The sequence below is a fragment of the Barbus barbus genome (genome assembly GCF_936440315.1).
Source record: "Barbus barbus genome assembly, chromosome: 47".
In the NCBI taxonomy this organism is placed as follows: domain Eukaryota; kingdom Metazoa; phylum Chordata; class Actinopteri; order Cypriniformes; family Cyprinidae; genus Barbus; species Barbus barbus.
In genome coordinates this window covers 2,129,945-2,141,014 of record NC_136725.1, presented here as the reverse complement: position 1 = coordinate 2,141,014, position 11,070 = coordinate 2,129,945, and the positions used below count along the sequence as shown (strand labels likewise).

At 38.4% G+C, this 11,070-nt stretch overlaps 1 protein-coding gene across 3 annotated transcripts in view; it reads left to right on the top strand.

Annotated features, from left to right (window-relative positions):
• Positions 1-775: 775 nt before the first annotated feature.
• slc38a9 (solute carrier family 38 member 9) overlaps positions 776-11,070 on the top strand; it is a 16,794-nt gene continuing 6,499 nt past the window's right edge. Inside the window, exons 1-14 of one of the 3 annotated variants that reach the window (XM_079410563.1) lie at positions 810-872; positions 1,257-1,277; positions 2,398-2,511; positions 3,806-3,935; positions 4,456-4,574; positions 4,832-4,895; positions 4,972-5,065; positions 6,246-6,416; positions 6,523-6,579; positions 8,305-8,499; positions 8,628-8,735; positions 9,222-9,328; positions 10,215-10,328; positions 10,430-10,578. In XM_079410563.1, coding sequence (XP_079266689.1) covers positions 2,429-2,511; positions 3,806-3,935; positions 4,456-4,574; positions 4,832-4,895; positions 4,972-5,065; positions 6,246-6,416; positions 6,523-6,579; positions 8,305-8,499; positions 8,628-8,735; positions 9,222-9,328; positions 10,215-10,328; positions 10,430-10,578 — 1,391 coding nt within the window. In that variant the 5' untranslated portion in view covers positions 810-872; positions 1,257-1,277; positions 2,398-2,428. Of the gene's footprint in view, positions 873-1,256; positions 1,278-2,372; positions 2,512-3,805; positions 3,936-4,455; positions 4,575-4,831; positions 4,896-4,971; positions 5,066-6,245; positions 6,417-6,522; positions 6,580-8,304; positions 8,500-8,627; positions 8,736-9,221; positions 9,329-10,214; positions 10,329-10,429; positions 10,579-11,070 lie in introns of all 3 variants that reach the window. The other 2 variants (XM_079410561.1, XM_079410562.1) reach the window with 2 other exon arrangements.

Below are 11,070 nucleotides of genomic sequence, written 5' to 3'. Positions count from 1 at the left end.
GTTGCTCGTCAAGTAAGCCCAAACGTGGTCTTTCACCCTCTGCTCCTTTCCATCCTGTTCGTGACGCCAATATGTGGTGGCTTCTGCCAGTGCTATGAGGAATCATTTTCAGAGTCTTGGGGTTTTGATGCAAGAATTTAGATTTTATTATCAGAGACAATAAAACCGAGAGACGCTGCAGTGAATCTCCCGAATACATGGCCGCTCCTGCTTATATCCAGTTTCTCCCAAGGAGTGTTCTATACATTTTCTATAGTGTTATTGTTTCTAAGAAACAGTCTCCATCTGTTTGCTAGAGCAGACACTAACCCCTCTGTATGTTACGTTAAATGAAGAGGCATGACTTGGTCATAGGATGTGCAGCATGACTTGGTCACAGGATGTGCAGACACTTTAAACCATATGTCTGCACATTTAATTCTTTTGCAGGCCTCTACACATGCAGACAAATACCATTTTACAATAGTAGAATAACTTGATACATATATGGCTATATTCACATTGATTACACAAATAAAACTCTTCGTCACTTCCATTAAAATGAACTCTATAATCACAATGCAACAACACTAAATTACACTACGATAAAAATGCGTACAATAAACATTTTAACGTTAGTTTTCTGTTTAATTAATTTAGTTAATATCCGCATTTGTTCATAAGGGTCTGTTCACAGAACAGCGTGCAGTGCGTCGCCCGCTCTGGAATTCTGGGTAATGTAGTTGTTTGAAGGCTTCCTCGCGGTCCGTCTGCGCTGTGCAGCGGTGAAATCTGCACTACTAATCCCATGCGACATTTGAAAAGCATGCGCCGTTTAAATACCGAGTTTCCTTTTCAAAACATTTGTTTGTCTCAGCAGATTGTCTGCTTTGGTAAGTTTATAATTCAAGCTTCCTGTTTATGAGCTTTCATCTAAATACTAAATCTCAATGTGAAGCGTATGGCTAACTTAATTTACCTGCGCAGATAAAAACATAACTCTAAACCTTTTGAGTTTTAGTCAGTGTAATCTTTCGTTGATTTGGTTATAGTCTAAATGAATACTTTACAGTCACAGTCTCGCATGATTTCTCCTGTGTTTGTGTCATCATGTGTATTGCTCCTTTAAGAGCAGATGATATTAGATATGAAGCTGTGCTGTCAGGGCTCATATAATGACACCTGATGTCACATGAAGTCCAGAAGTGCCCTCAAACACTGAATATGATAGATTCAGAAGTACAAGCATGAGTATTAATGCTCTGTTCTCAAAACAGAGAATCTAAACAACAGGAAAGGTACTCTACTTTAACTCCTTCTTACCCTTAATCAGATTTAATCAAAGTGTGTGTTTCTGCATGGCTTTGCTTCTGCTTGCTGAAAGATGTAGGTGATGTTCATTGTAATGATAATAATGAATTTGATACTGATTTTAACACCTTTATTTAAAATCTATTCAGTTTAGGCCTGCAAAACCATTAATCGCGTTCAAAATAAAAGTTTCTTTATATACTATGTGTATTTATTATGTGTATATAAATCCACACATATATTAAAAAACATATACAAAATTTCATATTACTTATATATTATTTATATTATGTATAAAGATTTTATAAATACACACGCATACATGTATATATTAAATACATAATAAATATACACAGTACACACACAGTAAACACAAACTTTGACTTTGAATGCGATTAATTGCCCTAATTCAGTTGAAATGAAACACACATGTTGGTTTTTGTGGTTTATGGGGACTCTCCATAGGCGTAATGGTTGTTATACTGTACAAACTGTATTTTCTATCGCTCTACACCAACCCTACACCTAAACTTAGCCCTCACAGGAGACTTTCTGCATTTTTACTTTCTCAAACTCACTCTGTATGATCTATAAGATTAATAGGGGCATGGGGAAATGTTATTAGATATGATACCCATGTCATTATACAAATGTGTGTCCTCGTATGTCTCGCTCACTCACACTCACACATTCTTGTACATCTATCTTTGTGAGGAGGACATTCATTGTCCTCAATGCAATCTCTGTGTGTGTGTGTTTAGTCATTTATCTTCCCCAATCCATAACGTAAGTCAATAAATAAATAATGCATGTATCAGCTGATGGCAGGAGTTGTGTTGATCTGGAGTGTAAGTGTTCCCACATTACTCACAGGACAGGCATCTCTGTGCTGTTGTTTGGTGACGCTTTAAAATCTGTGTGTTACATGTCTCATCATGTCTTATTATCCATGTGCAGGGTATAAATACATATTTTTTGCACAGGAAAATGTGTATATAAGTTTCATCATCCCTGTTAAAAAAGTAGTTTGGCTGTAAGTGTGGTGATTGAGGAGGATATCACCTTTCTCTGATCCGGCGCAGTATTCTTCTGTGTCTGTCTGTAAAGGTGATGAGGGTTTAAACAAGGCACAGGCATCATGGATGAGGACAGTAAACCGTTACTAGGATCAGTGCGAGCTGGGGAGTACTACACCGATTCATTGGACCCCAAGCAAAGAAGGTACTGTTTTTCTGCTGGCTTTAGTTTAACGTCTTATTACCAATATTTTGGGTGAAATTTCAGATATAGTCAGGAATGGTAAAGATGCATAGAATGTTGCTATGCATTCTTTTTTTTTTTTTTGAGCAAAACATACAAAGATTTTTTTGTATTTGAAATTTACTCAATTACTCTGAACATTTGTTTTTGTCAACTTAGTCACTGGTTTCCTTCCAGGAATAATTAGCATCACTGGCCAGATTGAATTAACGCAGTCTGGTATTTCACAAATACTGTCTAAGATGTAGCGCTATGTGCAAAAACCCTCCTGTACCTCCATGTGCACAATATTACAAAACAGGTTAATGCAGCGGTGCCCAGTCTTGTTTCTGGAGATCTAGCTCCCTGCAGAGTTCATGTCCAGATCACCGACCTCTATCAAGTGATCCTGGAGATCTTAATTAGCTGTAGGTGTGTTTGATTAGGGTTGGAGCATCCCTACAATTAAAGGGGTCATCGGATGCGACATACATTTCAGTTCAAACAACTTGTAAAAGTGCGTGTTGGCAGTGCGTGTACACAACCACCCTATAATGATAAAAATCCACCGTGTTTTTTTTAAAATCCCGTTAAATCATTTCCTCTTTCTTAAATCAAGCCGTTCTCAGATTCTTGCCTGTGTGACATCACACAGCCAAGGCCCCTCCCGCGATTGTTGATTGACGGTAGCATTTTACCTTAGACCCGCCCTGAGTGAGCCGTCATCAGTCCTCCATCGTGTCGACTCCGATGCAGGGAAAGACAAGAATGTCTCAGATTAAGCGATTGAGGTGTTTTGCTGTTGGATGTTATAATGAACTTAGCATTCGTCATTTACTGCTGATATTTGAGCCGCTGAAGATGCAGTGGATTAGCTTTGTTTTTGAAGGTAATGCGCCCCCGATCTACCTATATGCATTTGTTTACGTGAATCATTCGTGATCCAGTCTCACCTACAGAAGAAAGTGAGTATAAGGTTTTTTTAATGAATCTTTGCAAACCGCCTTTCCTAATAATGTGCTAGTTAACCAGTTTCACAATGAATGTGGCTAAAGTTTACCGTCTCTCAGAAGAGTGGGTTCAGCAGAGCTCATTTGCATTTAAAGCGACATGCAATAAGACAGCGCTGTTTTTGACAGGGTAAAAACGGTGTTGTTTTACACTACCATTGAGAAATTTTAACCATCATCTTGTAAAGAACATGTCCTAGATCAGCTTTCTCATTCTGAGGTGTTTGTGAATCCCACCTCAGGGTCCTGTTTGCTTTGTCTTTCAGGCCGTTCCATGTGGAGCCCAGAAACATAGTGGGAGATGATACTCAGGAGCGGGTGTCTGCTGAAGCTGCGGCGCTGAGCAGCAGAGTTCATTACTACGGCCGTCTGACAGCCTCTTCAGACCGACTGCTGGTATGTCCGCTCTCTTCATTACACTTCACTACAAATACCACTGCATGCTTCAGATCTGCTGCACTGTGTCTGGACGAACAGACATCAAAATATCTATAGGTGGTTTATTTTTATCCATAAGCTTACACTGACTTAAACAGTGTACATATTTATATTCCAATTAGTCTCAGGCCAAAATGTCATGATTGTGAGATCATCCTGCTCTTTGTATGTGGGTGAAACCTCTTTATGCTGCTTTATTTCACAGATATTTGTAAGCAGTCTGTTGTTTTGTGTCTGTGCATAATTGAATTACCCCGTGGCTTTGATTTCCTTTTTTTTGTTTTGCCTGGTTTGGTTTGTGGAGGATGCATCTCTAAATACAGATTAACACAGTCTTCAACCACAAATTCTGCTTTCCACCAGTATTTCAGGACAATGCATCATTTGTTTGGGGACTCCTGAAGTTGCAATCTTGTCCTGTATAACATGAAAGGCACTGTGATGTAATGCGTTTGTTTATGTGCCTTATCTTCATCAGGTACCTCCAGATCATGTGATTCCTTCTCCTGAGGAAATCTATATCTACAGTCCACTGGGAACAGCGTTCAAAGTGCAGGGGGGCGACAGTACTGCCAAAAACCCCAGCATTGTCACAATGTAAGACCACCTTCAAAAAGGCTTTTAATGCATTGCTTTATGAAGACCTGCCACAGAGCAAGTTTACCTGTGAATTACAGTGCTATAGAGTGTTAAAAAGATACAGAGCTAGAATGTGACTAATCAGAAAACCAATCAATAATTGCCTTAAACAGCACAGTTATTTGCAGTTAAGACAGGCAGAACAGATTTACATGGTCATATTTTCAGAAATGTACAAGCAGTTATTGAACCACCTTTTGTGTGTGTGTGTGCAGCTTCGCCATATGGAACACCATGATGGGAACATCTATATTAAGTATGCCATGGGGCATAAAACAAGTAAGTTTATCTTGTGTATTTCCTTTCCTCACTGCTGTCTGTTATGAAGACAAATTATTTTTTGTTCTGTTTCTAGGCTGGTTTCACTCTGGGCATCATCATTATTGTTCTTATGGGCCTGCTGACGCTCTACTGCTGCTACAGAGTATTAAAGTCCACAAAGTCCATTCGTAAGCCAACCACATGACCGCTCTCAAATAAACCGTCATTCTTTCACATTTGTTTACAGCCCCAATACAAAAGGCTCAAGTTATGAGAGATACAGTGACTCAGTGTAGCTTTTAGACAAAAACATCCAAAACCTAGCAACCAACCTGGGGACCCTAGCAACCGCATAGCAACACCCTAGCAACCACCCTGGGCACCCTAGCAACTGCATAGCAATGCCTTAGCAACTACCCAGTGTACCCTAGCAACAATGTTGCAACAACTTAACTGCCCTGGGTTTCCCTACAACTGCATGGCAACACCTTATCAACCGACCTGACACCCTAGCAACCGCCTTAGCAACCACCTAGAATACCCTAGTAAGCACTCTGAGGTCTATTTCTTGTCTGTCTGTCTATCTATCTAATCTCTTTCAAAACATTCAAACTTTAAGCTTTTAAAACTACTTTAAATTTCAAACTATTTCAGACTGAAAACCATCAAACTTCAAACTTTTGTAAACTACTTAAACTTTTTAAACTTTTCAAACTTTTTTGCCAACTTAAAGTTTGTCTTGACAAACTTTTAGTCTAGTTTGGTTAATAAGATCTTTATACCGTTCTCAGTTTAATGTTCAATGAGGGGCGTTATGCACCTAATGACAGTTTTGGTACTTCTTTATGTGACCGACAGGATAATCCAGGGCTATAAAGTTTGTTTGATACGCAAGAGTTCAGATCCTGCTTAAACATCAGAACTTTGTGTTTCTTAGTTTGTGAAACAAAAAAACAGTCCAAGAGCGCACATCAATTAGGCCAAAAAAGCTCAATGTGGGTGCTCCACCACAAGAATAAGAACGGAAACATCAAAGTAGGCACACCACAGCTCCAGAGATAGCTGGAAATGTCACCTGTGGGGAGCACATAATTAAATACTTCACATAATTAAATCTCTGGAGCTGTGGTGTGCCTACTTTGATGTTTTATTTCTTTGTTTGTGAAGCCATCATTTAACAAACTCAGGAGTTGCTGCCAGATCTGTTTTCATATGTTCCTACATTACTGCTAAAGAATCTGTTTCTCTGTGGAGCAAATGAATGGGATGTTGATTTGTGTACCCCTGCGGTCTATATTTCCACTATTGCACCACAGCAGCAGGTGTTTAACGGGAGTCCTGTGTAACACGCAGCTCTGTCTTTTGCAGCGTATGTAGACACCTCAGACTGGGAGTTTCCTGATGTGTGTAAATATTACTTTGGGGGATTTGGAAAGTGGTCGAGTCTTGTTTTCTCACTGGTGTCACTGATTGGTGCGATGGTGATCTACTGGGTCCTCATGTCCAACTTCCTGTTCAATACAGGAAAATTCATTTACAGTAAGTGTTTGTTCTCCTCTCCATTCCTCATTTGTTCATTAACTGATGGACTGTTGACGTTTTCTGGGTACGTCTGTGTAACTGCTTGTATATTTTGCATCCACAGACTATGTTCACAATGTCAGCACATCAGATGGTTTTGGCACGAATGGAACAGACAGAGGTGAGTGGACACAAGGATCCATTAATATTATAGGCCTTTTTCACACTTCTGCATTAGAAAAGCGGAAGCTTCAAATAGTAGTGTGAAATAACTCCTGCTGTAACCTGCTGTTTCATCGCAACATATCAACCTCAGTTTACAATCATTAGCCGGGTATGATGATATGCCATGATTTAAATGGAAGCACACAAGACATGCTGTATGTGTATGCATGATACTTCAGAGTTGGACAAGCTTTTTATTAAAGAAATGCAAGAATAGCATACAAACAACATATTGTGTTAAAGAGCAGTAACATTGGATGAGGTTATACTTCTCATAAAACATTGAGTGAAGACTGTACAAATTAAACTGTAATAATGTTAGCACTGCTTTCATGCACTTACTTGACTTCCTACTACAGTCATCACGTTAGATCAAGTTGAGGTTGTTAAATTAATAAATTAATATTTTCAGCCCAGATTCGATTATACAAAAATAACTGTTTTTATCATCTTAAATATCCTCTGGGTTATATCTGGTGTCACATCCTCTGGGTTTGAGTGCATTGATTGGATAGCATTATATTGTAGACAAGATTGTAGATGAATCATAACAAATCCAATAATAAAAACAATAATATAAAAAATTTAATTAAAACTGTGTATGTGTGTGTGTATATATATATATATATATATATATATATATATATATATGTGTGTATGTGCTGTTAAACGATTAATCGCATCCAAAATAAAAGTTTTTGTTTGCATAATGTGTGTATATTTATCAAAGACTTTGATATTTATTAAGTATATATAAATACACACACATGCATGTATATATTAATTTATTTTCAAAATATATACTGTATGTGTATTTATATGTGCATAATAAATATACACAGAAAACACATTATGCAAACAAAAACTTTTATTTTGGATGTGATTAACCACGATTAATCGTTTGACAGCACTTATAATATATATATGTGTGTGTGTGTATGTATATATGTGTGTTATATATACATGAGCAGATTCTCCTTTATACTTTGATTTATCTCATGATTTATTTCATGACTGTATTGAGTGACACAGGTAACGCTGACAATCCCTTTGCTTACATAATGTTTCATGTTAAAATGGAAGATTACACATATGGTAGGTTATTGTATAAGGCTAAATATACTGTTTGAAATACTGATGCTTATGGTTAAGTTCAGCAAAGTTAAATTATCTTGTCAAAACTGGCTACAGCCCGCTGATAGTAATGCAGGCAGAAATTTGCTACTAATTGAAGCTGAATGTAACGACACGTGGAGTGTGAAAAAATCTATTATTATTAAGACTAATTGCTCTGAAGTCATGAGCCTGGTCTCTGTGGATTCTTAGAATCACTCAGAGTCCAGTGATACCCAATGGTTTGAATTTATTTCACAAAATGCTGCATTTAGTTTGAATGAATCTTGGTAAGCGTCAGTCTGTATCTTGGTAATGCTTCTGCATATTTAAATAACTTCAAGTGTAAGAAAAAAAAAATCTGTTAAATTTGGTTAAATATGTACTCATAACCTTTGAATTGATTTGCCAGAAATGTCAGTTTGTAACATTACTCCAGTATGGAATCAATTGATTTGTTTTATATTAGCTCTTGAAGCTGCATTTCATGTGCTTGACCGTTTAAATTGTTCATTATTTCAATTCAGTTTAGTATGACAGCGTGTGTTTCTCTGGTCTCTTTCACTAGTGATATGTCCATATCCAAATTTGGATCCAGATGGGAACCGTACTCTCCAATACTATGCGAGTGAGAACAGCACAGGACAGATGTTTGATCGCTGGTGGAGTAAAACCAACACCATCCCGTTTTACCTCATCGTTCTGCTGCTGCCGCTGCTCAATTTCCGCTCCGCTTCCTTCTTCGCCAGGTTCACCTTCCTAGGTATGGCCTTTATTTTCCCAGCTAGAGTGGTAATATTTCTGCTTTGACGGGGATGAACAGCAGCTTGTTTTGATCAGTGTCTTCTACCATGGTCCTGCTGTGTAAGAGGCTTTCATTGGTTTTCACAGGCACCTTGTCAGTGGTTTATCTCATCTTTTTGGTCACATATAAAGCCATTCGACTGGGCTTTCACCTGGAGTTCCACTGGTTTGATTCATCAATGTTTTTTGTTCCAGGTAAAGGAATCTTTTTTTTTTTTAATCATGTAATGTCTTGAAATCACTCATTTTGAAAGAAACTAATTTTAAAGGGATAGTTATGGTTCTTTATTAATGTCCTTTCACATAACTTACAAACTGCAGTGAACTATACAAAGCTAACCATCGTAACCCATCTACAGTGTTGTGTAGATTAAGTGTTGTTCATCTATAAAATAAAAAGATGAATGTTGTAAAAGATTCAAAAACCTATTTTAACTTTCACCCCATTTGCCACTGACTTAAAAAAAATAAATATCCAGTGATTGATTATATAAATTGTATGCCATTTTAAATGATTAAATGGCCATTACCAGTGCAAAATCAGGTATTTTGCGAGCATCGTTTCTCTTTCCTTGATGTATTGAGGCAGTCAAAGCCCTTACACGAGTCATGTGAAAGAGCTGTGAATTAGCACTTACTGTTCTCTGTGTAATGTGTGCTTGTGGATGATCTCTGATTTAGAGTTCAGATCGCTGTTTCCTCAGCTGAGTGGGGTTCTCACGCTTGCTTTTTTCATTCACAACTGCATCATCACGCTTATGAAGAACAACAGACATCAGGAAAACAACGTGAGTGTTCTCAGCCTGTCCACATCACTGTATTATTACTGACTCAAAACATCATTTCTGTCCTTGTGGGATTAGTTCCATATTCCATACATTATACTTCTGCAGATGGTGCAGAAAAGTTTCTTTTTTTCTGCTACAGGGAAACTAAAACGACTAGTGCTGCAAAAAAGACAGTGTTTTACTTTGTACAAAGGGAAAATGGAGATGAGTCATTGTGGTCAAGAGTGAGTTGTCAGGAAGATCAGAACGAACCTGACAGGCAGCCAAACTATGACCGCTTTTGTGTGTGTGTGTGTGTGTGTGTGTGTGTGTGTGTGTGGTAGCACTTCATTGCACAATGTCCTGTCACTGAGCAAACAGGAATTGTTTGTTGTAGCAACATGAAGATATGAAGACACAAATATATATTTAGTGAGATTTATATTAGGTGAATTCTTAAATCTTTCAAGAACACAGACGGCAAATTTCACATCAGAAGGAAAAAATATTTTGAAAAGTGTTTTGTGCTCAAGATGATAAAAAATACAATAAAATGGTAATATTGTGAAATATTAAATATGCAAAGCTGTATTTTCAGCTTCATTACTCCAGTCTTCAGTGTCACATGATCTTCAGAAATCATAATAATATGCTGATTTGCTGCTCAAGAAACACTTATGCTTAATATTTTTGTGGGAACGTTTTCATGATATGGTTTGGAAAGTCTTTACTCTCACTTTTGATCAATTTAATGCATCCTTGCTGAATAAAATGTTTTTTAATAATAATGGATTTTATTGTCATACTCATCATCATGAAGTATATTTCATGGTAGTATAGTAAATGTCTGAGATGGATCCAGTAGTGTTGTGTACTAGCTGTGGTTCAGTAGTGATTGTGTTGGCAGGTGCGGGACCTGTCGTTGGCGTACCTGCTGGTGGGGTTAACATACCTCTATGTGGGCGTGCTGATCTTTGCTGCTTTCCCATCACCACCGCTGTCTAAAGACTGCATCGAACCAGTAAGACTGAGCATTCCCTGCAGCTCTAATATCAACATTTTCAAAATAAGCTGTTTGTGGTGCATTCATTCATATTGACATGGTCTCTTCTTACATTACAGAACTTTCTGGATAACTTCCCCAGCAGCGATGTCCTGGTGTTTGTAGCGAGGACTTGTCTTCTCTTCCAGATGACCACGGTGTATCCTCTGCTGGGGTACCTGGTGCGAGTGCAGCTGATGGGGCAGATCTTTGGAGACCACTATCCAGGGTGAGTAGTAGTTGTGGACAGGGGTTAAATTGGGATTTATGTGGGGGGTGGTTGGAGGGCTCTGTGGTTTCTGGCTTTTTAGGAGTGCACTAGTCTCGCGTAGCCAGACCTTTAGACTGACGGCTGAAGGTCTGGAATCTATGGCAGGTTTCATCGGCCAAGGCCCGCCCATGAGGCCGTTTGACTGACATGTCAAACAGCCAATCATAGTTTGTTTCGTTCATAGCGTCACGTTTCGGGGCGTGGAAATGTCGCCACAATAACAGACCGGTGTGAGAAACTCTCGGATGTATTTTAAAGATTCTATGCCGCGAACTTTAAATATTTCACATACTTTTGAAAATCCAGCATTTAGTTGACCCTGATAAGCGTTCGTCGTCACAGTTGTAAACACGACGCCTTTCTTCTTTCGTGAGGGGGTTTGGCGCCACGGGATCTTTGTTTCCCGGCAGACCGAAAATAAACGTGACACTCACGTCTCCTGGAAATCCG